This window comes from Haematobia irritans, chromosome 1 (genome assembly GCF_050003625.1).
Source record: "Haematobia irritans isolate KBUSLIRL chromosome 1, ASM5000362v1, whole genome shotgun sequence".
In the NCBI taxonomy this organism is placed as follows: domain Eukaryota; kingdom Metazoa; phylum Arthropoda; class Insecta; order Diptera; family Muscidae; genus Haematobia; species Haematobia irritans.
This window is the reverse complement of record NC_134397.1, coordinates 124216029-124242318: the sequence shown is the minus strand read 5'-3', so window position 1 is coordinate 124242318 and position 26290 is coordinate 124216029. Positions and strand designations below refer to the sequence as shown.

The 26290-nt window shown below is 33.2% G+C and overlaps 2 protein-coding genes across 3 annotated transcripts in view; both read left to right on the top strand.

Moving 5' to 3' along the window:
- Positions 1 to 24730, top strand: part of btsz (bitesize) — a 364022-nt gene extending 339292 nt beyond the window's left edge. For both annotated transcript variants that reach the window (XM_075291600.1, XM_075291602.1), the window contains 6 exons: positions 14129 to 14319; positions 18752 to 18946; positions 19015 to 19269; positions 19340 to 19608; positions 19670 to 19878; positions 23806 to 24730. In XM_075291600.1, the coding sequence (XP_075147715.1) occupies positions 14129 to 14319; positions 18752 to 18946; positions 19015 to 19269; positions 19340 to 19608; positions 19670 to 19878; positions 23806 to 23954 (1268 nt within the window). In that variant the 3' untranslated portion in view covers positions 23955 to 24730. The remainder of the gene's footprint in view (positions 1 to 14128; positions 14320 to 18751; positions 18947 to 19014; positions 19270 to 19339; positions 19609 to 19669; positions 19879 to 23805) is intronic.
- On the top strand, positions 1815 to 11322 carry LOC142221789 (uncharacterized). The gene is made up of 3 exons (XM_075291603.1): positions 1815 to 1908; positions 10108 to 11069; positions 11189 to 11322. The coding sequence occupies exons 2-3, from the start codon at positions 10166 to 10168 to the stop codon at positions 11191 to 11193; spliced, it is 909 nt and encodes a 302-aa protein (XP_075147718.1). The 5' UTR covers positions 1815 to 1908; positions 10108 to 10165; the 3' UTR covers positions 11194 to 11322.
- Positions 24731 to 26290: the final 1560 nt, after the last annotated feature.

Sequence of the window (26290 nt, the reverse complement as noted above, 5' to 3'; positions counted from 1 at the left end):
TTTAACTGAGAATCAATGTTTCTCTGAGTTGGCCACTATAGTTAGCTGTCTTTCTCTCAGCTTTCAAAACGACAAAGAGAAAGAGAAAACAAGCCCTCCAGCAATAAAGCTCTCAAAGAGCCAACTAGATGAAATATTTTTGTTCTCATTTTTCTAGTAAGTCGTAAATGAAATAAAATCAAATTATTTTCAGCAATATTATTTCATAAAAATTGCAAAAAAAAAAAATAATAAAACATGAAAATTAAATTTATAAATTCACACAATTTTTTTCTAATTCAATCACGAAATTAATTGATCTAATTGAAATGTCTTCAATAACGAAAATGATACTATCAATCACAGTTTTAATTGGAAATTAAAAAATACTTGATTAAAAAATTAAAATTTCATTTAATTTTTTAATTGAATCAATTAAAAATTTAATTAATGTTGAATTTCAATAAAAACGTAACTATTTTTTTACTTTCTTAACTGACCGATTGTTTTTAGTTTGATTAAAAAATTGATTGTTTGAAATAATTTTTTAGTTAAAAATTCGATCACTTTTTTTAAGTGACTTAGTCTTCCGAGTTTGATTAAAAATTAATTGTATCAATTAATTTTTTAATTAAAAATTTCAAAATTTTTAATCATTGACTTAATTAACTTAATGTTTCTATCTTAATGTATCTATCAACTAATTTATTAATTGAAAAAATTTTCAACTTCAATCAACTTTTTAATTGGAAATATTTTGGTGATATTTTTTTCTGACTTAATTAACTTAATGTTTCTATCTTAATGTATCCATCAACTAATTTATTAATTGAAAAATTGTCAATTTCAATCAACTTTTTAATTGGAAATATTTTGGTGATATTTTTTTCTGTGTTAGATTAATTTTAATTTATTTTAAGTAGATAAAATAATAATAATATTAACAATCAATTAAATTAAACTCAATAAAATCAAATTAAATTAAACTAATTTAAATTAAATGTAATTAAGTTAAAATTAATAAAATTTAAATAAATTGTATTAAATCAAATTAAAATAATTGATTATATTTATTTTGATAAAAAAAATATATTTTATAAATTAGTAACTTTATTCACTCCCGTTTGCTAAACCCTTTTCATGTAATTGTCTGTATAAATCAGCTTCGCTTTCATCACCACTGAATCAATCCATTAATAGTTAGAATATGAGTGATACATATCTTCTTCTCTATTCAAGTGAAAACATTTACATTTTCTGAATAGACAACAAAGCTGATATGAGAAAGCCGAGAAAAGATTCTTTTAAATTTGTGAGTTTGTTTTTTGATTAAATTAACCTTTAGGGGCCTTTAGTGAACACTTAATGGCTGTCCACTGATGTTTGATAATTTTTTGCCAACGATTTCACTAGTGATGCCATTAAAAACAAACTCGCAAAAAGTCATAAACTCAATAGCGCTATATATACGCGAGGAAAATAACAATAAAACAAAATTAAATTTATTAATTGCTCGATATGGGGAGACACAAAAAAAGTGGTATGTGTGACCGATTATCGAAGCACAGTTAGGTTTTTTGCTCCCCATACACAAAAGTTATGAACCAGCATTAAGCGAGCCCACGAAAAGCCCATTGAACGGCCACAATTTATGCACCAACAATCATCATGATGGCTATGATGGAACAATGATCAAAGATCATGTCAATATTTAAATTAATCAATTTAAATGGTTGAGAACAGAAAGGGGACGAAATTGTCGTCACACACAGTCAACCTAAACATTTGGTGCCAAGAAAATTCTTATCTCAAGACATACTCAGTTAGTTATTAGAAAAACGTCGGCCGTAACGGTTATCGAAAATATGAAAATTCGAAATCAGTATTTGTACATATGATACGGGAAAATCTTGGGCGTGTTTAAACAAAGTGCTGTTATGCAAAAAAATTATGTGGAAAAATTGCAGTTGCATTCGAAATTGAAATGAAGAAAATGCAGTTGCATTCGAAATTGAAATGAAGAAAATCATAATACAAAAATTTACATAAAAGCAATAATTCAAAAAAAAAATCAATCGTGGAAAATGTGTTGGAAATATTGGAATACCATCATTCTTTTGTGAAAAATACTATAAAATCCTAAGAAAATTTTTGAATACATAAAAATATATAAAAAAATCTTTTTCTGGAGAATCTAATCACAGGATTAGGGGTTTAATCTGAAATATCATTGCATGAAAAACAGGATCTAAATTATGTGTATATAGTGAAATTTAGAAATGTGGTATTGAGGTATCAGCTTGAAATTTGTCTCGCATTCTTCCTATGGTAATGATGTAAATCGAGCCTGTATAATTGCTAAAAAAGAGCTAAACTTGCTTCTGCTTCTTTCAATGTGCAATGCAGACACTGTCGTTGGCAATTTAGAAATAGCCAAATACAAATATTAGGTATATCTTCGGTCTACATGGGGCATAACAGGGAGGTGCCTCCATGTGCCGTTAAGACCTTAGTTGAGGAGTCACTGAAAACAAAGACGAAACTCATTATGAGATGCGATGCGAATGCGCATCATAGTGTATGGGGAAGTAGTGATACTAATGCAAGGGGAGAGTCGCTAATAGAGTTTATTTTGCGTACTAATCTGGAAGTTTGCAACAAGGGAGATGCCCCAACCTTTGTCACTAAAAACAGGCAAGAGGTTTTGGACATCGCCTTGGCCTCGCAAGAACTGAATGAAATGATAACTGAGTGGAAGGTTTTAACTGAACACAGCTTCTCAGATCATCGGTACATCTGTTTCAAATTTGATTTTTGATTTTTTCATTAATGATGTTCATACCACCAAGACCATATTTCCGCCAAATGTTAGGAAAGCTGACTGGAATAGGTATAGGGAATCGTTCAATATGATGATACCGGAAATAACAGAGACAAATATGAGAAATGTGCAAGATATCGAACACGCAGTGGAGCGGATTACTAAGGCCTTCAACATCTCACTGAAAGCTGCATGCCCTAGAGGGAAGCCAAGGGGGAAAATCGACCACCAGTCTGCTAATGTTTTTGGAACAATCTGGTTGGTTCAACAAAGAAAAATAATCAAGAAGGTTCAGCGGTCAAAACTAGAAGTGTCCATATGTAATAGGTACTTTTAGTTAATGTGGTATCACAATGGACTGAATAGTCTAAGTGAGCCTGAATCTTAATCGGGCTGCCACTTTATTTAGGTACAGCTCTCGTATAAAACCCCCTAGAATAAAGTTTGAATTCAACATCACAGCTGCAGAAAGATGATTTATGCGATTTTGGTCCATTGTGATAGATGCAATATAGAATTAGGGGCATAGGTATCCGGCCTGAGGTATAGAGGGTCATGATTTGTTGAACTTTTTCTATAGCAGAATCATCCAGTTGTTTCGATTGGTGAAATTGCAGCCTTCAGATAACAGTACCGTACAGCATCATAGGTTTGACGAAACGTTTTTTTACACCAAATAATTCAAGACAACATATGCACTACGGCATTAAGGGTATAGGTATCTTGCCTAAGGTACAGAGGACTTTATTTGGTAAATTTCTTTATACTAGAATTATCCGATGGTTTGATTGTAAAAGATTCAGTTTCCAGAGTACAATACCATACAGCATCATAGTTTTACAAAAGGTCATGGGTTCTATCCCTGTTTAGTTTGGAAAACAGAAAATTGTTCAGCTATTATTTACCTTCTCTCAGTAATGCTGGTAAATAGGCTAACAAATTTTAACAAATATGACATTGGCAAACCTTCAATATTTTATATAGATTCTATAATAAGATGTTAATGGGGTTTGAAATTTGTGAGTAAAAATTATATTTAAATGTATCGTATACGAAGATGAAAATAAATATAACGACTTTCCAAATACCTATAATCAAAATTAATATGATAAATATTTCTTGAACCTTGACCAATTAACTTTAAGTTTGAAGCATGTAATTTCATGGTTCATTTAAAAATCTCCAATCTTCAATACAACTGGCTTAGGATTTTTCACAAGCATTGAAAAACTACCACACTACATATTTGACCAAAACAAGCCACCAACAACTGAAATGCCAATTAAATATTTCTGCTTCGAAAAACAAAAGAGCTACTAGCTGGCTACTACATTCAAGATTCAAAACTTTTGGAGAAAATACAAATCCCCTTTGCAAAAAACTAAAACATTAAACAAGTGAAAGTATTTTTGTATTGTTTTTATTTCGGCCCCCTTGCTTCCAACCGTTTTTTAATATTTCTAACCAGAGATAGAAAACTGACCAAAAATGATTGTTTTATTATCAACTTTTGTTGAATGGTTTTATTTCTATTTACTATTTTTGTTTGGCTATGACGAAATATGTTATCAATCAAAATGTACCCCCATGATATTTTTTTTTTTAAATATACGTAAGTTTCATATTTGAAACCAACAATGTGACAAAATGTTTAAATTTTTTTATTATCTAAAGACAAAAACAAACGGCAAATGACGTTCAATATTACCACAATGAATATTAAAACAACAATCACATAATAGATATACTAAATAAGGGAATACATAATACAACAAAAAAAATATCACTATTTAAATGCTGGCAAAAAATTATTTATTTATGTATTTAACATTCACGTCTGCTGTTGACTCACCATCACGAAAAACGTGATGAAAGGTTTGTTTGACTATTCTGGTATTTTATTTTTGTTCTGGGAGCATATATGTATGGTATAGGGTTTTTTTTACCGGGATTATTATTAACGAAATATAGTCAAAAATACAGCTAAATTTTTCGTTATTGCATCGAATTAAACTATGAAATGTTTCGTACTATTAACGCACATTTTGAATTTCATAAAATAAATAGTTCCTTACATCGATGACAAAATATCACTGGCCCAATTATAAAAAAGTTTTTAACAAGTTCAATAGAATCAATGTATACAATTTGATCAATAGAGAAAAAATGCTTATTTATTAGATTTAATATAGATTTTTTTTAGATTTCGATCCAAAGAATTTTTATGGTATAGTAGCCCAGAAAAAAAAATTTGGAAGTTCTTCCAAAGGCACAACTTTAAAAGCACTTCCAGAAGATGCACTCCCAATGATGTTCTTTATTTTAACTACCCTGGAAGTTCTTTTAATTCAATTTTTTATAACTTGCCTTTTTCATATTTTTAAAGGGTAATTTTAACTTTTTTATTTCAAATTGGTTAAAAATAGAGTAAGAATACATAAAATGGTACAAATCATTTAAATTTTGTCGAAAAAGATGCTAAATCCAATCTAAAAAAATTGTGAATTTTTGAAAATATTTGAGGTCAAACGTTTCCGACAAGTATTAGTATCCATTAAAAATTATAAAAAATTTATAAAAATTATTTATTTGACAAAATGCCACAGAATTTTTTAATTTACATCCAAAACATTGAATTCGGATCACACCTAAAGAAGTGATGCAAATTCAGTGCAACGGCTGTTGAAATGGAGTACTTCCATCCTATGACAAGCCCATGTTAAATTCATCGCTTCTGCGTCAATTTTGCACCACTTCCGGATCCAAAAAGAACATTTGCATTACTTTTTTTGCTGGGAGGTTTAAAGTTTTCATTATCTTATTTGAATTTGGGAGTTAATCTCTAGTCTGTAAGGAATGTTGTTATTCCATAAACTTGAAAACGAAAGTAAATTAAATAATTTAATAATTATTTCAAGGAAATTCCTCCCATTACAATTACATCTACACTGAAGGGAGAGAGTTATTTTCTTAGGAACGAAATTTTATACAAACAAAGATAGCTTTTGTTCATAAAAACAATCTTTTAAACGGAAATAGAATAGAACAGAAGAAAAATCTTGGGGGTCGGTTTATGTAATATACACCAATTGGGAGCCACCGTGATGCAATGGTTAGCATGCCCGCCTTGCATACACAAGGTCGTGGGTTCGATTCCTGCTTCGACCGAACACCAAAAAGCTTTTCAGCTGTGGATTATCCCACCTCAGTAATGCTGGTGACATTTCTGAGGGTTTCAAAGCTTCTCTAAGTGGTTTCACTGCAATGTGGAACGCCGTTCGCCTATAAAAAGGAGGTCCCTTGTCATTGAGCTTAACATGGAATCGGGCAGCACTCAGTGATAAGAGAGAAGTTCACCAATGTGGTATCACAATGGACTGAATAGTCTAAGTGAGCCTGATACATCGGGCTGCCACCTAACCTAACCTATGGACTAATTTGTATACGGTAACATCATGTGTGTGTTCATCCGGATCGGATGAAGAGTGCTCTTCCAAGGGTATCCCGAAGTCAAATCTGTGGTGGGGGGTTGACTTATATGGGGTCTATACCCATAAGTGGTCCAATTCTTGCATGGTTGTTAGAAGGCATATACTAACATCACGTTCCAAATTTCAACCACATCGTATAAAATTTGCTCTTCTGGAGCCTCGGAACACAAATCTGGATATCGGTTTATATGGGGGGTTATACCTAAAAGTAATCCGTTACAGCCCGTTTGCAATATCATCCGACCCAATAACAGCTACTTGTGCCAGATTTCAAGTCTATGGCTGTTAGCGTGATTTCAACATACGGACGAAGGGACTTCATTCGATCGTCAGAATTCCATCACGACCCAATATTTTGATGTGTTACAAACGGAATTACAAAGTTAGTACACTCCCCATAATATGAATGAAATGACCCTTTCACTGAGATAAAAATACAATCTGAAAGTACTCATTTAACGTTTCCAAGCATCAATCTATTAATATAATCAAGCTGAGTTATTTAATGTAAGGGAAGTTTCGCGCAATGTTAAATATAGAAGGCTTTTAGATGTATTAATATGTGCTCGGCTATAAAAAGTGGTACCAATGATATCTGGAAAACTGAGTTAGCTCTAACTTGTTGTATCTTAATCTTAGCATGATGTATTAACAAGGTGGCATCTCTGAAGCGGATGATTAAAATTTTTTGATAAAATTATTTTCCAAACATCATGTCCACTTTTTATTATTTTTAAAATTGCGACAAAGTTAATGAAAAATATTACATTAGCTGTGCATAAGGGCAATTTTTAAACAATTTCATGAATATTCTTTCATAAATTTGAGACAAAGTAACAGTAACAATATTTTAAATATTTCCTATGCAACCGGAAATCAAAATGGTTAACGTTTGGAGAATAACAGTTTTCTCCTTACAGAACTGATACTACCTCTCCTATTTAACATCCAAATCGTCAATATGACGATTAATCATCACTGGTTGCAATGCTGACAGGGTGGAATCGATATATATGATAGGAAACTTATATTAAGTCCTTGCATAAATGGAATCACTCTATTAATTGGAGCATATTAAGAAACGAATAAAGTCAAACTAGAACAAACTCAAGAATTTTTTATCAAAATAATTCCCAAAAAAAATATATGGAGACTGCTTTCACATGAACACACATATTTATTAGAAATTTAATATGAGTGTAGTTTAGAAGAGAGCTATCTCTTGCCCAAAGCAAAACCTCTCTCTCACATGTACATAAGCTCTTTTCTCAGCATTGCATAAACTCATTACTGATAAATCCCCCTCACCCAATGTCACACACATCACAGGTGAAAATACCTACACACACTTATACCGACTGAGGTTGAATGACGTCTTTTGGAGATGAATCTTATGAATGTCGTTATGTATGAACCCTAGCTAATGATAAAGCAAAAAATTGTTTTTGCATTCTTTCTCACATATGTGGAAGTTGTTAAGTGTATCTTCATATTTGTTGGAAAAAAATATATAAGAAATTTTAAACGTAGTGTGAAATGAAATTTGTAAACACGTTAGTATCTATGAGATACAAATGTCAAAGCGGCATTATATAGGATGGAGTGACACATGTTTGAAAACTGACAAGATGGAAATAGACATGTCGTTGTTTACATCTTGTTTGTTTAGTTTGTTATTGTTGTAACAATTATTGTTGAACTTTCCTCTCATCTTTCACTCATCTTACCGGAAATAAAGTTAAAATTATGAAGAAAATAAAGAAAACAATTCCTAGAAAGAGGGTTCCTAACTTTTAAATTAGGTTTGACAAAAAGTAATCAAAACAGAAAATTTTTCCATTCCCTCTTATTTATCGTAATGTTCACATGAGCTCTTATCATTGAGCTAATAATATGGAGATATTATATTTATCTATGAATTATATGGAAATAAGTGTGGTATATAGATAAGTATGTATATTCAAAGATTGTCCGAATAATAATTTTTTTAGGTTTACCCTATACTCAAAAACTGTGATCTCACAAGTGCACTAGGGCCTGTTTAATACTATTTAAAATCATACACAGAAAAATTGTAAAAAAATGTGAACTATCTCGTGCGAAAATTTAACTAAATTGTTCTCCATGTTTTTAGATTTCCACAAAGCATTGTAAAAACCAGGAAAATGTAATGACCTGGTGTACTTTTTAACTGCAATTCACGAAATTACTCCCTCTCTAATAAGAAAAAAATGAACAAAACGCAAAGAAAAAAATCAATGGCGCTAAATCATGACAATTTTAGTTACTCGTACAGTAGTTAATTTTTACTATTTTCGGGAATTGGGGGAAAATTGCTTTCTGCATTAGTTCATATTGAACTTATGTGTACGGCCATTGAAATTTATAACCACGTTTAGTTTGTCTGAGACATACTTAAAAAAGAAAATTTCACTTGGCTGTGGAAAATTTCGCAAAAGTTAATAAAATTTAACCACAAACATATAACATTTTTAATTTCATTCTTTTTGCAATGAAAATAAGATAAAGTTAGCGTTAGTTTAACTACGGATTTGGTGTATAAATTTATTATGTTTTACTGAAAATTTCCCCAATATGAGAAAGTTTCTTTCAATTTAATATTTTCTGTGTACGCCCATCGTATGGTTAAAAAAAAAAAATTTTGTAATTTGGAACTCCAATTTGTAACTTTAAACTATGAAATTTTCGTTCACTAGTGAAAAAAACTAAAAATTGTGCCCAATCAATTTTCTTAAATATGTCCAAAAATATTTACTTATTTTCCGAGTATGAAGTTTAGAACATCACGATTGTAGAATTGATTCATATTCACCTGGTAGTGAATATGCGATCATGTGCCAAATTTCTAAGATTAACCCTTAAATGCGCACTGTATCTTTTAAGATACAACAAGAAAAATATTCTTACGTCTTAAAATGTTGACCGAATTCTAAGAAATCATGTTGGATCCATTTACCATTTTTGCATTTTTTTACCATTTTGCATATTATATATTTTTTCTCTGTGGAATCCGGTGATCTTATACATTTAAGGGTTAAAAATATCTTTTCGGATATTGATAGTTTTTTTGGTTTCTTTTTTCTTCACCGTTAATCATTTTATGTCAATGGTTTAAATAAATGATTTGATGTTCCAATTAAAATATTTATAACGTTTCTTCATTCATTTTTCTCAGAAGCTTTCATTATTGTTTTTAATTGATTTTGTGTCTTTGTCAAATTAATACCAAGAAATGTCTTATTGCAAGAAACGAAGCTCAGATAGATAGAACCGAGAATTATGATTCATTAAAAATATGCAAATTATATATATTTTTTTACCAATAGCAATGGGGAAAATATAATGAATACTAAGAAGAAGTGTCAGTTTTGAAATAGCCGGGTATTCGAAACATTATATTCATTTCAAATCAGTAGCTCAACTGTTAACTAACAAAAGTGTTGAAATTTTAATAATATCCCTTGGATAAATTGTGACAATGTGCCATATAACATTAAATTAGCAAAACGAATTAATAAAATTTCCCAATATCAAATAGAAATAATAATAATACATGTATTTAGTATTGAAGTGAAATTATGGCAACTGCAATTGTTTATTGGGTATTCGTTTAAATTTGAAACTTCACCTTGATAAGTGATTTTTCTCACGTGATGATGGTGCGTTTTTTTCTCTTCAACTTGTTTTTGTTGAGTTATACAATAACTAATAATTATGGTTAATATTCATTTAATTCAATGCAACTTCAACGCTAAGTTTTTTCCAATAATTTGCCACAACAACAATTGACTACAGCATATGTCGCGACGGCAAAAACATTGCAAATAACAAATAAATTTAATTGGATGCCATCATGAAACAGCTAACACGATTAATAAACTACGAAACGAAAAAATCAAAAACGAATTTCAAAACCTACAATCCATTCGATACCGGTGGTGGTGCTAGTGTAGTTACTTCACATGGCAACTTCCCAACCAACTGGCGTATTAACGGAAACGATGACGAAATGCAACAAAATAACGCATCATCGTCATCATCATCGTCGCGTAAAATGCAAACGCGTCGTCTCGAACCTAAAGTGCATAATAAATATCAAAAAACAAATGAATCCTCCTCATCGTCCATGGCTAAAATGAAAACGAAAGGTGGCCATAATACAAGTTTTTTTACCAAATCCAAATCGAAACAAGCAACTGCGTCATCATCAACATGTGCGACATCATCCTCAGCGTCATTGGCCACTGTGAATACATCAACTAAGTCCAACCGCCACCCTACCAGTCCCACCATCAAGTGCAATGGCAATAGCATTAATTACACCTCATTAAATCGCATGCGCAACAGCAGTAATGGCAGCAGTAATGCATCACAAGATATGGAATGCCATCGTTCCAAACAAACAACGTCAGCCGGCAAACGCCATAAACGTAAATGGTTGAAGTTTCTATTGTGGAAATGTTGGCGCAATCGCAAACGGAAATCTTCACAACATTTGCAGCAGAAAAGCTCAAAACGTAGGCGTTGTTGGTCTTCCAAGCCAGTGAAGTTCTTGGTGTTGCTGTTACAGTGCCAAAGATGTCGTAATCGTGTATCATCCAGCTCAAGCTATCCATATGATAGTGAAGATGATGATGACATCGATGCCAAATTTCATGCCTACGTTCTAGAAATGAAAGAGAGAGATGCTCGCGAAGAGAGTGCCTTGGAAAAAGTTCGTGGTGAACGGATGGCCTTAACCGCTAAATATTTACCAAGTATGACATCATCATCTTCCTCACATTTAGAGAATACTAATCAACAAATATTAGCACCATCTTTAGTAGAAACTAACCCTGCCACAAAAACAAATTCTAACAGTCTCCTATCACGACAGATTAATAATCCTCTAACCTCCTCAAACAATTCAACATCCAACAATCGAGTTTCATTTGTCAGTGACATTGGTCCCTTAGAAGAAGGTCATTTCTCTGCGAATGTCATACAACGCCGTCATAGCCAACATCAATTGGGTCGTGGTTGTGGCGGTCAGACCCGCCGTGCCTGGACTTGGGATGATAGTTTACGTTCCAATTCGGATCGTTTTTTGGAAACTTTGGAAGAGGATGGCAATGATTTTGTTATCATACAAGATACCATCATTGAGACAGCCTCAACCTCGGCATGTAGTTCGAGGGCTAGTGTCACACGTACTCGACCTTCTTTACAACAAATGGTGGGTCTTGGTCAGGTTGAAGTTGAAGGTGTCTTGGATGTAGGCAGTGATTTTGTTATCATTCAAGCAGGTAGGATTTAGATAATTCACTACTTCACAATTATACAAAAGTCATTCATAGTCATCAAGATTTTTAGAGACTGACCGAATATAGGGACCTTATATTAACTACAGTGAAACCTCGTAAATTTGGACATCTTTCAAAAGTGGACAATTGTCATGAGACGTTTGCTATAATAACACATTAAAATTAACATCTTATAACTGGACATCTCCCAAATGTGGACAAAATTTATGGGGGCCGTGGGTGTCCACTTCTGAGAGATTTCACTGGATATATTCTTCCAGAGTACCATGTATTTTTGGATTAATTTAGTTTTATAACGTTTTCAGCCACTTGCAACATTTCTATCTATCTGGTTTTTGGGTTTGATAGATTACAGGACTATTCAATAGTAAATTGACAAATTCTACTGTGGTATAGGAAATACTTGTTATTGAAGTTAGTTGATAGATAGCTTGAATCTCCACCCAATCGTGATATATTTTTTTCAGCCTCATATTTGCATGTCATATCATTTCAAAATGTTTCTAAAGAGTGTGTACATAATATTCTTTATATGGGTTATAAAGCTTCATTGATAAAAATTTATATACAAAAAGATACATGAATTTATATTAGATACAAATTAAATTATTGTATATTAATAAATACCCAGCACAAAAAATGGAAGTTGTTCCACCACATTACGGTTTAGATACATCCAATAAAAATTAAAATCATAAAAAAACAATTTATAAAAACTCATTTTTCAGTATTACAGATTTCATTTAAAAATAGAAAAGAGTAAAAAATAAAACATTTTCTTAATTAAATATCTATTTTTATGTAAAGATTTATTGGACAATACTAACACATATTTTATCAAAAATTCCACGTTCCACGCTCATTTGAAATTGCAAATATTTATATTTAAATTTTGCTAATTCATATAAAGGTTTTTACCTATTTCTGTAGCAAAAGCGCTATTTTTTCTTTTCTTTTTTATACCTCCTCCATAGAATGGGGGGTATATTAAATTTGCCATTCCGTTTGTAACACATCGAAATATTACTCTAAGACCCCATAAAGTATATATTCTGAGTCGTGGTGAAATTCTGAGTCGATCTAAGCATGTCCGTCCGTCTGTTACAATCACGCTAACTTCCGAACGAAACAAGCTATCGGCTTGAAACTTGGCACAAGTAGTTGCTATTGATGTAGGTCGGATGGTATTGCAAATGGGCCATATCGGTCCACTTTTTCGTATAGCCCCTATATAAACTGATCCCCAGATTTGGCTTGCGGAGCCTCAAAGAGAAACAAATTTCATCCGATCCGCCCGAAATTGGGTACATGATGTTAGTATATGGTCTCTAACAACCATGCAAAAATTGGTCCACATCGGTCCATAATTATATATAGCCCCCATATAAACCGATCGATCGATCCCCAGATTTGGCTTGCGGAGCCTCAAAGAGAAGCAAATTTCATCCGATCCGGCTAAAATTTGGTACATGGTGTTGGTATATGGTCTCTAACAACCGTGCCAGAATTGGTCCATATCGGTCCATAATTACATATAGCCCCCACATAAACCGTTCTCCATACTAAAAATAAACGATTTATAATTATTTTTAATAAAATAATTTACACAATAAAAAAATTAATAAATAAAATTTAATCAATTTATATTGATTTGCACAAAAATCTTTTCATCTGAAGAAGACGGTGTTAGGAGGTTTTAGGATACCTTGCCATTGGCAAGCGTTACCGCAACTTAAGTAATTCGATTGTGGATGGCAGGGTTTAGAAGAAGTTTCTACGCAATCCATGGTGGAGGGTACATAAGTTTCGGCCTGGCCGAACTTACGGCCGTATATACTTGTTTTTTTTTTTTACAAAATATAAAATTATATTATAATAATTACAATAAATAAATTAAATTAAATAACCCAACAACCAATTAAATTGAATTGAATTTAATGAAGCTAATTTAAAAACTATTATAAAAAATAAATTCTATTAGCGTTAAAATTAAATTCTATACAATTTCGAAATATTTTTTGTATCTCTGCCAATTTATGGGTAAATAGAAAAATCCACACCACAAGGCCAATACATGGAAAACATGACATATCGCAATAGTGGAAGGCTACTTGCTATGCTAATTTAGTTAATAATAAAATATTAACTTACTCACACCACATAATAGCTGGCCAGTGCCCTAATGCAAGTAAATTTACAAAATGTTATTATTAGACAATGACAATGAACGATTAAATATAATTAAGTCGGTATAAGTATATAAACATGTGCGAGTTGATGTTGCCTTTTTTTAGTTTACTGGCATCTTTAGCTATAATTAAATATAATGAATCAAATGTTTACAATTTGTAAAAATAAAATAAATAAAAAACAAGAAATACCAAGAGACTCATTGGTTTCTTTGTTTTTCATTTACCAATTGGATGTGATTATTTTTTTTTTTTTAATTTACATTGTTAAATGCCCCCACTAACATTCACTTTTACTTTCTATTTTTTTTTTTTATTTTGCAGAAGAAGCCAAAGTTGCCGCTGAAGAGTTAAGTCGTTCACCTGTTATGGGTCATCGAAGCCATGATCCGGCATCTAGTCCTTTACAATCACGTGGCTCAGGGTCCAGTGATAATTGGCCTCAACAATCCGATGAAGATATTGATCGTTTGGTGGCCATGCATCAAAACCGTAGTAGTTTGAGTTCTTTGGGTGTAAGTATAATTATTAAATAATATGACAAAAAAATATATAAAACAAAATTACTCAACATGTTTAGACTAATCAAGAAACATTAGGAGCTAATTTTTTCTAGTATTCTTGTTTGCAATTTAAGAATCTTAAACCCACCTGGGGATTCGTGCTATTCATTCAATATTTATTTCATATTCATTATTGCAATGAAGAACATTTTGCTTTTTATATCGTAGCAGTCGACGTGACTTTGTATCCGCTTCATATTAAATAGAAGGTGTTGCAATTAGAACCCAACTTTATTTTTATCATCTATAAAAAAACCACACAATTTTCAAAATGACGCTGGGGCAGAGAAAAGTCATTGGTTAACAATTATTTGCAAGCCAATTAACGGCTTAATAGTTATACCAGCTTACAAGTTCAATTTTTAAATTATTTTTTCTCACTAGCCATTTTTAATAGAAATTATTTGCAATAATACTGATATTGGAGGTCAAATAAAAGCAGAGTACAAAGTAAGAGAAAAGTTTTAGTGTAGTGGAATTTTACATTACACCCCGACTGGTATAGTTAACCCATATTATCTTATACTGAATGATCAATAATTAATCCCTGTTTCAATTTTTTAATGTCCGTATCTCGGTGAACATCTCTGTACCAAAAATATTGGTCCTAAAGCCTACAACTAGACCTAGCCCTGTCTGTCCGTCCTTCAGCCCCATTACACTCAGCGAAGTATTATGATCACCTCAAACACGGATGCAACCCATATTGGACTAAAGTCATTGAGGTTCAGAAAAGTGCAAGAGCACACCGATGCGCAGAAAAACTGTAGATTGGAAAGAGCCAAAGAGTTGCTTTTCATGGCCAGTTACTGAATTTGGTTTTCACCGATGGGAAGCCATTCCAAATTGAACAGTTTGTAAAGAAACAAAATGATCGGGTTTAGGTTAGGTTGTAGAGGGTGACATCAATTTTCTTGAATTGATGCCCACTTAGACCAGTATATGTCCATTGTGATCCCTCGATGTGATTTTTCAATCTTTCTCCTTCCGATGCGGTGCGCTTTGTCCCAGAAACTTCCACCTGCTCGTTCTCTTTGAAAGAAATCTCAGAATAACCAACCAGAGGCCCTGATGAATGCAAGTATGTTCCTTAAGCTGCACACCCGCAGATCAGTGAGAGTCTGAAAGAAAAAGGAGCCCAGTATCTTGTTTCTTCTAAAGGATAAAGCTGGGCACTGACACAGGAAGTGGTACGAGTCCTCCGTTACTTCCAAGTCCAGGCACCATCTACAGATATCATCGTCTTTAAGTCCTATTCTTACCATGTGTTTCCCAAGTGTGTTATGTCCTGTTATGATACCAATCAATGGCCGTAATTCCTCTCTGTTCATCGACAACAAAATTTCACTACAATAGATTCCGCTGCCCATTCCTTCCTCCATATTTGATCCGTCCGTATACATGTTCAGGGTTCCGAAGTGTATCCACTCCTCCATACTTGGTATAATGTATGTCGGTTTGTGATGATAAACATGCTCCGTGGACATATGATCCGTCTCTCTATACTGCCCGGCCAGAATTTCAGTATGCCTGCAGGCTGTCCTCTCCAGCGTGTTCAAGCTCTTAAGTCTCAGAAGTGTCAGTTCAGCCGTCTTCCTTACGTGTAAATCGAGTGGGATAAATCCCATCAGTACCTCCAGAGCGGCTGTGGTCCTCATGGCACCTGTCATATAGATGAGTGCCGTCCTATTTACCCTATTTATTCTCGATATATGATTTTGGTTTCTCACGATTGTCCACCAAACATGACAGCCATATTTGGCCACATGTCTTACAACCGCGGTATAAAGCCAGCCAAAAAGAGAAGGCCTCATTCCCCATCTCTGCCCGACCAATTTTTGACACGAGTATAGTGCCGCATAGGCCCTCTTAATGCGATCGGCAGTATTCTCCATCCAGTTCAGCCTGGAGTCCAAAATAACTCCTAGGTACCTCGCTGATTTCGAGAGCGTCAACTTTATGCGCTGGAATTCAGGAGACTTGTACCCGATAATCTTTCTCCTCCTGGTGAAAAGTACCAACTCCGTCTTACCAGGGTTCACCCCTAAACCGCATACTAGAGTCCACTCCGAGAGATACTGCAAAAACTCGCTCAGCACATCCGAAATAGAATCGAGGAATTTTCCCGATACCATTACCACAATGTCATCCGCGTTTGCCACTACCTTGATACCCTTACTTGTCAGCCCAAACAATACCTCGTTCAGCACCAATAGCCACAGCAAAGTTTATATAACCCCTCCCTGTGGCAATCTTCTAGTGGTCCTAGCCCTCCTTGTGGAGCTCGCTAGCTCGACTACCATGTCCCTGCTTAGCAACATAAACTCGATCCACTTTATAACGAATTTCTCAACACCATTCCTCTCTAATGCATATCAATTTTCGTATAATTAAAAGCACCTTCAATGTCCAGAAACGCCGCCATTGTATAGTCGCCATATGTCATGGATCTCTCTATGTGATGCACCACTGAGTGCAGGACAGATTCTATAGATCTGCCCTTAATATAGGCATGCTGACAGATTGATACTTTCCTGTCTATCTGGTTCCTTATATGATCATCCAGTATCCTCTCCATCGTCTTTAGCAAGAAGGATGATAAGCTTCTTGGTCTAAAATCCTTCGCCGTTCCATGCGATATCTTCCCCGCCAAATGGTCGGGTTTACTTGCCAAAGAAGTCAGCTCAAAAAACATTTCGGCCGCAGACCACAGAAATGACAGCACCATCGTACTCAGCACGTGTCAACAAAGATTGGACTGAAAAGGAGGTTCTTCGCTTCATTTCCACCGCACAAAAACTGGAGGAATTTTGGGGAGACGGGGCTTCACCGGGAATGTCCCAAAATACCGTAGAACCACTTTCGTGCAGCATGTGATGGTTTTATCGGCCGTTTGAAGGTCATAATTCTCATCAATGATAGTCAACTTCAACAAATCTAAACTGATTCTAAAAGTTTATGTCATTTTAATTTTTTGCTTTTGAACAATAAACTTTATAACAATATAGCGCATTAATTCGTTGCATTACATATTAGTCACCCTGTAATATTCCTCTATGACAGTTTAGTCTCGTCGCGAGCTATAGTAGGTTTCGTGACATCCTGGTAGTTGAAAAGAAATGTTTGGCAAACGCCAAACAGAGAATAAAGCTGGCAAATATCTGATTGCATACATTTTGAGGTTTTGATAACACTGAGTAAATCCGAAAGTCGGTGTAAAAAGCTAAATCGGTTGACCTGTTTTCGACTTCTATCGCTAAATTCCGCGCATGATTTGAGCATGCAATTCAGAACCGACCGTTGTGCGCACGTATGTCTTAAGACTTCAAAGGGGATTTGTACCACTGACCTTATACCTTATACCGTATACTGGCAGCTCGATATTTCAGGCTCACTTAGACTATGCAGTCCATTCTAATACCATATTGGTGAACTTCTCTCTTATCACTGAATGCTGCCCAATTCTATATTTAGCTCAATGACAACGGACCTCCTTTTTATAGCCGAGTCCGAACGGCGTTCCACATTGCAGTGAAACCACTTTGAGAAGCTTTGAAACACTCAGAAATATCACCAGAATTACTGAGAGAGGATAATCCACCACTGACAAACTTTTTCAGTGGTAACCATTACACCACGTTGGCTCCCTGTCAAATTCTTGAGAACAAACGGTGTTGTCAGATTGCAACGATAAAATGACACCATGCGTTGTAAAAACAACAACCAGCGTTCATGATCTGAAAACAGTCGTTCATAAAATTGTGAAAGCTCGTGGACGAAACCGTGAACATTCAGTTTTGAGTTTTCGTGAACGTTTCGGTTTCATTTTGTTACCGTCCGTAAAAACAACAACCAGCGTTCATAATCTGAAAACGTAATTGTTACGAATTTTGTAAAAAAAAATCCGCTCCGTGACTCGAACCTGGATTGTCTGTCTGGGCTAACTGTAACATAACACACTCCGTAAGAATGTCTAAAGAATATTTTAAGAAAGACAAAAGTCGTAAAATTGTGATCGCTTATGTACAAAACCGTGAACATTCCGTTTTGAGCTTTCGTGACCGTTTCGGTTTCATTTTGTTACCGTCCGTTCACGATTTTGGAGCTTACTTTGTTCTATTAGTGTAGCTTTGCTATAGTAGCAGAATGATAAGTACACCCAAAGACAACTTGACTAATTTTTAATTAAACTACTTCAAGCACGAAAATGATAGCATCAATTAAAAAATATCCAGTATTTTTTAATTAATTGGTCCAATTTTTTTCTGTTTTGGTTGTATCAATAAAATTCTTCTATTAAAAATTTATTGAAAAAAAATTAGTGATATTTTTTTTTTTTCTATGTGCCAAGCTACTCAACTCATTAATTATTTTTCCATTTCAGGTACGCTCTGATTCCATGGCCAGTGTTTATTCTGGAGCTGGAGAGGGACGCTATGGTACAGTCGTTGTTAAGGGTCAAGTGGAGTTTGGTATGCAATACAATTACAAACTGGGAGCTTTGGAAATACATGTGGTGCGTTGTAAAGATTTGGCTGCTGTCGACACAAAACGGAACCGTAGTGATCCTTATGTTAAGGTAAGTTCAAAATTTGGTTATTTTATGACTTAATACGATTCACTAATATCGTTCCTTTTTAAATTTAGGTGTACTTACTTCCCGACAAATCGAAAGCTGGCAAACGCAAAACTAAAGTCAAAAAACATACCCTAAATCCAATATTCGATGAGGTTATGCGCTTCCATATGCCTGTATCAAGTCTAGAATCTCGTACTCTATGGTTAACGGTGTGGCATTCAGATATGTTTGGACGCAATGATTTCCTGGGTGAAGTTAGTGTGAATCTACAAGGAAGAGTATTTGATAATCCACAATCACAGTGGTATCTATTACAGGAAAGGGTATGTTTTTGAAATTGAATATCAAACCTTTAAACTTCTATACTAAATTATATTCTTCAAATTATTTCAGAGTGAACCATTCGATGAAGTGGCCACCTATCGAGGAGATATTGTAGTAGGCCTCAAATATGTACCTCCAGAAGGTAGTAAATCGAATTTTATGCGTTCCACAACCTCCAATAGTTCAGGTGGCTTACGCAAATTTGGTAGTATTAAATCGGTGGCTATATCGAAAACAGATCGTTCAGCCAAGGGTGGACAATTGCATGTGTTGGTTAAGGAAGCCAAACATTTGACTCCCATTAAGCCCAATGGTACATGTGATGCATTTTGTAAGAGGTATGCTTACGAATATGAAATTATTGAAGGATAGGTTTTTTAAATCGTTGTATTTTTGCAGTTATTTATTACCGGATCGTACACGCAGTTCAAAACAAAAAACACCCATTGTAAAACGTTCCACCAACCCCAGTTGGACTTATACCTTTGTTTATGAGGATGTCTCATTGGAAGATTTATCGGAGAGGGCTTTAGAATTAACCGTTTGGGATCATGATCGTTTGGCGAGCAATGAATTTTTAGGTGGTGTGAGATTTTCGTTGGGCACCGGTAAGTAAATTTCCCTTGTTTTATCATATTGACATTTTACAGTAATATACGGTTAAAAGATAGCGCCGTTCATTTGAAAAAAAAAAAACATGGACCTTTCTATATTTGTATCTCTTTATACTTGGATTTATATACGCTTAGACTTTTTTCCTTTCCCTGGATTTAGTAATACATATGCGACGTCCGTTCTTATATAGACGGCAAACGGTATGACTGAGATATCGCCTCCAAATGATTGGGAAATCGACCGAGAGGAATTACCAAAGCAAATTTCGCAAACCCAAAACTTCCCATTTTTATGTTAGCCTGATACCAATGCCGACTGGTTTAATGTGCAAGTCATTTAAACTACATATAATTACAATATTTATTCGAGCTTATTGGACAGTAAGATTAAGGGAATTGATACTACTAAGTTACTGAAAAGAAAATTCCAGATACCAATCCCGCAAGCCTGACTATACGTATGTTTCAGTGGTGCTGAAAAATTGGTTCAATTTGGGAAGAATAATTCTCGTATGTAAATTTCATAAGGAATTAGTATAAGAAAGACCCAAATTAAATCATCTCACCCGGCCAGATCTCAATAACGACTATGGAAATGTGTAGTGGCCTCCACCGAAACATATGTATAGTCAGGCTTGCGAGATTGGTATCTGGCATTTTCTTTTCAGTAACTTAAAACTTCCCATCAAATAATTTTGAAGTTATTCTAAAGGCACAACTTTAAAATCACTTCCGAAAATTTCCTCCAATAGATGTGATTTATTTTAACTAGACAGGAAGTTCTTTTAAATCAATTTTGTATAACTTCCCAGCAAAAAAAAAGTCGCCAAAAAATTAGTGAAAATGTTCTTTTTGAATCCGGAAGTGGTGCAAAATTGTTGCAGAAGCGATGAATTTAACACAGGCTTGTCATAGGACGGATGTCTACCATTTCAAATGCCGTTGCATTGAATTTGCAGCACTTCTTAAGGTGTGATCCGAATTCAGTGTTTTGGATATAAATTAAAAAAATAAATAATTTTTATAATTTTTTATGATTTTTAAAGCATCGTTTGACATCAAATATTTTCAAAAATTGACAATTTTTGTAGAATATGTTTAGCATTTTTTTCGAAAAAATTTTAATAATTTGTACCATTTTATTAATTCTTATTCGGCTTTAAACCTACTTGAGGTACATCAATTTTCTATAGAAATACAATTTTAAGAAAATTTTCTATAGAAATAAAATTAAAACAAACAAGTAAGGAAAGTCTAAAGTCGGGCGGGGCCGACTATATTATACCCTGCATCACTTTGTAGATCTAAATGTTCGATACCATATCACATCCGTCAAATGTGTTGAGGGCAATATATAAAGGTTTGTCCCAAATACATACATTTAAATATCAGTCTATCTGGACAGAATTTGATAGACTTCTACAAAATCTATAGACTTAAAATTTAAGTCGGCTAATGCACTAGGGTGGAACACAATGTTAGTAAAAAAATATGGGAAACATTTAAATCTGAAGCAATTTTAAGGAAACTTCGCAAAAGTTTTTTTATGATTATCGCTCGATATTATATGTATTTGATGATAAGGAAAATTACAGTCCTTTTTACAAGTTTTCGACTAAGCAGAAGTGATTTTAAGAGGGAAAATGTTGGTATTTTGACCATTTTTGTCGAAATCAGAAAAACATATATATGGGAGCTATATCTAAATCTGAATCGATTTCAACCAAATTTGGCACGCATAGCTACAATGCTAAATCAACTCCCTGTGCAAAATTTCAACCAAATTGGGCCAAAACTCTGGCTTCTAGAATCATATTAGTCCATATCGGGCGAAAGATATATATGGGAGCTATATGTAAATCTGAACCGATTTCAATCAAATTTTGCACACTTGACTACACTACTAATTGTACTCCTATTCGGCCAAAAATCTGGCTTCTGGGGCCATATAAGTCTAAATCTGAACTGATTTCAATCAAATTTTGCACACTTGACTATACGACTAAGTGTTATGTTTGTACAAAATTTCAAGCAAATCGGTATAAAACTCTGGCTGCTGGGTCCCTATTAGTGCATATCGGGCGAAAGATATATATGGGAGCTATATCTAAATCTGAACCGATTTCTTCCAAAATCAATAGGGTTCTATTCTGACCCAAATTAGGAACATGTGCCAAATTTGAAAGCTATTGGACTTAAATTGCGACCTAGACTTTGATCACAAAAATGTGTTCACAGACAGACGGACATGGTTATATCGACTCAGGGACCCATCCTGAGCATTATTTCCAAAGACACCATGTGTTTATCTCGTCTCCTTCTGGGTGTTACAAACATATGCACTAACTTATAATACCCTATTCCACAGTATGGCGCAGGGTATAAAAATTTTAGAAATAAAATTTTGACAAAATTTTATAAAGGGTGATTTGTTAAGAGCTTGATAACTTTTTTTTTAAAAAAAACGCATAAAATTTGCAAAATCTCATCGGTTCTTTATTTGAAACGTTAGATTGGTCCATGACATTTACTTTTTGGAGATAATTTCATTTAAATGTTGACCGCGGCGGCGTCTTAGGTGGTCCATTCGGAAAGTCCAATTTTGGGCAACTTTTTCGAGCATTTCGGCCGGAATAGCCCGAATTTCTTCGGAAATGTTGTCTTCCAAAGCTGGAATAGTTGCTGGCTTATTTCTGTAGACTTTAGACTTGACGTAGCCCCACAAAAAATAGTCTAAAGGCGTCAAATCGCATGATCTTGGTGGCCAACTTACCGGTCCATTTCTTGAGATGAATTGTTCTCCGAAGTTTTCCCTCAAAATGGCCATAGAATCGCGAGCTGTGTGGCATGTACCGCCATCTTGTTGAAACCACATGTCAACCAAGTTCAGTTCTTCCATTTTTGGCAACAAAAAGTTTGTTAGCATCGAACGATAGCGATCGCCATTCACCGTAACGTTGCGTCCAACAGCATCTTTGAAAAAATACGGTCCAATGATTCCACCAGCGTACAAACCACACCAAACAGTGCATTTTTCGGGATGCATGGGCAGTTCTTGAACGGCTTCTGGTTGCTCTTCACTCCAAATGCGGCAATTTTGCTTATTTACGTAGCCATTCAACCAGAAATGAGCCTCATCGCTGAACAAAATTTGTCGATAAACACATTTCGAAGCGAACACTGATTTTGGTAATAAAATTCAATGATTTGCAAGCGTTGCTCGTTAGTAAGTCTATTCATGATGAAATGTCGAAGCATACTGAGCATCTTTCTCTTTGACATCATGTCTGAAATCCCACGTGATCTGTCAAATACTAATGCATGAAAATCCTAACCTCAAAAGAATCACCCTTTATAAACGTAAAATTTGGACAAACTATTCTATAGAAATCAAAGTGTTGACAAAATGTTTCTATAGAAGTAAACATTTTGACAAAATTTTCTATAGAAACAAAATTTTGGTAAAATTTTCTACTGAAAAACAATTTTGACAAAATTTTGTATAAGTAAACATTTTGGCAAAAATTTCTATAGAAGTTAAATTTTGATAAATATTTCTATAAATTCAATATCTTTAAGAAGTTTAATTTTGGTGTTAGATCTTATTATCAAAATCTTTCTCTTGTTGGTGCTAGCAAAACTCGTTATAACATTTAAAAATCGATACATGTGCAATTCATGGGATATTTATACACTCAAAAAATTGTCGCAAATACTGAAATAAACTTATAAAATAAAATAGTAAACAGATGACCTGAAACAGATGTTTGGCAATCCGTTTTCCCCGAGATTTTATTTTGTTTCTCCCAAGTATTGAAAATAAAATTTTTGTGTTGAACTTTTTACATTTATTTTTTTTTTAATTTAACAACTAAAATTATAATATAAATTATGTTTTTTTTTTGTTTATTTTCATTTTAGGTAAAAGTTATGGTCGTTTAGTCGATTGGATGGATGCCTCGGGCAAAGAATTATCTTTGTGGCAAAATATGTTGGATCGTCCCAACTTTTGGGTCGAAGGCAGTGTTATATTAAGATCATCTCTAGAGGGTATACGAGCGATACCATAAGGATTGTAAAAAAACACACATATAAAAATCTTAGCAATAATTGTTTCCATTTATACATATATGCATACACAAATATTCTAAATACAAGAAATATTAATTTAATAAGCCACCATACAAAATAAGGTGAGCACATTAGCATGTTATTAAAACATTAACTATAAAAAATGAAGAATTTCTATGAAAAAAACTAAATAAATCAAGAATGAAGCGAAATTATATAAAATCACAAAAAAAAAAATAAAAATACGACTATTATGTTGAAGTCACAACATACAAGAAAAAAACCAAGTATTTGGAAATCATGCAATACTAAAAGACAAAAAATCATTAGCTACTATTAACCCATTAAGTCTTCGTTTTTTTGCATTCATATGAAGACAATAGTGAAGATGAAAACAAACACAAATAATTTATTTCATGACAATTCAATTCACAAGCATTATTAGCATTACAATGGTAAATTAGTATAAAAATATCAAAATTTATAGCAAAAGAAAAATTGATTGTGCAAAATAATATCAATTTTTGGCAAAATGATAAAAACGTGTTAATTATAATAAAATTATAAATACATAATACTTTAATATATAAGACTACTATCTATAAAACGACATACACATATAATTATTATAAATATATACAAAGTTAAAATTTAAATAGATTTATTTTCTAAGGTAAATTTCTATAACCTAAGGCAAGATAATCTTGAATAAAATAAATAAATGAAATAAAAATTCATTTATAAAACAATACTTTACAAAAAAAACAAACAAAAATGCATTTTTTATAAACCAAAACAAAACTAGAATTCTATGGACAATTCTTTAAAACAATCTAGGCCACTCTCTTCCACTTAAGGACTATACACCCTCTGAACATATCATTATTTCTTATAAAATATAGCAAAACAAAACAGAAGAAAAATTTAGTCTTTCTGCTAAAAAGCCTTAACTGAAAAAGGTATTTTGGTGTAGAAAAATCGCAAAAGTCAAATGAAAATAAATAAAAGAAAACTATTCTATTAATATAAGGAAAATTCTTTTGAAAGAAAATTATTTCAGAAATTTGTTAATTTTTAAGAAAAGCATTTCTATCAAATGCTAAAACAAAAGGAAATATATTTACAACATAGACCCATATTTCTATTGAACAAATAAGTTTAAAATTTATTGCAACTACTCTTTTTCTGAATGGACGATATTCTCTACAAAAATATTACAAGTACTAATAATTTGAAATTCGTTTTTCTGGTTACGAATTCTGCAATATACCTATTATGCGTTACATATACTTAAGAAACTACCATATAAGAGAATTTTCATATTAATAAATCAAAGTAATAAATAAGAAAAACAAAATGAAATTGGAAGAAAACAAAAAATATATATATAAAATGTATAACATAACAAATTATGTTTTTTTTTTTTTTAAATTTTTTTTTTTATTTTTTATTTGTTTGAGATTTTGTTTTAAATGTTTTCTTTGGACTCCAGGCTTGACACAAATTACTCTAATCAGCCACACTCATAGAACAAATTCTTCTAAAAACAAAAGTTGGTGTCTGCTCTTATATTTGTGTACTTAATTTTGTTTGACAAATACAATACAATTTCTCAATATATTGCTTTTATTGTATACAATATATTCCGATGGCCCCTACACGAAAAAAAAATAATTCTTTCCTCCCAAACGAAACTTTAGACAAACAAAAATCGTTTCTCATTTGCATTTCGTGAAAGGAAGTGTATTTGGAAGAAAAGTATATACTTTTTCTGATAAACGATTATTCTTTTCCAGGATGTAAAAACAATTTCATAAAGACTAACTCAAAAAAAATTTTTCTGGCTAATTGCATTTTCTCACTTCCACGAAGTTTTTTAGTTCTTAACACCTTTTTCTGTAATACAAACAATGTAGAAGAAATTATACGATTTTATAAATTTTTACATTTTTTTTTTACCTTTCGCCTGGACGGAGAATCGAAACGCGGACCATGCAATTTGTAAGCCAACACATTATCCACTGAGCTATGTAGCCGTTATTGTCATCAATAGACAATTACCCTTACAAGTTATATTTATATAGCATAGCTTGCGGCGCCTACGAGCCGATTAAACAAAGTTTATTTAAGAGAAAAATACATTTAGTTGGGCACCGTGGAGCAGTGGTTGCAACGTCCGACTTGTGGGTTCGATCCCTGCTTCGACCAAAGTTTTTTTTCTTTTACATATATTCCAGATATGGTCGGAAGATTCCGAAAAAATGTTCAACATTACATTCTACTATATTAAATGTTTACTATGAACTGTAAAATATGTCTTATTAAAAACCTAAAG

What these genes read in the sequence shown, in the direction of transcription:
- LOC142221789 (XM_075291603.1), top strand. Translation starts at nt 10,166, where the DNA reads ATGAAACAGCTAACACGATTAATAAACTACGAAACGAAAAAATCAAAA.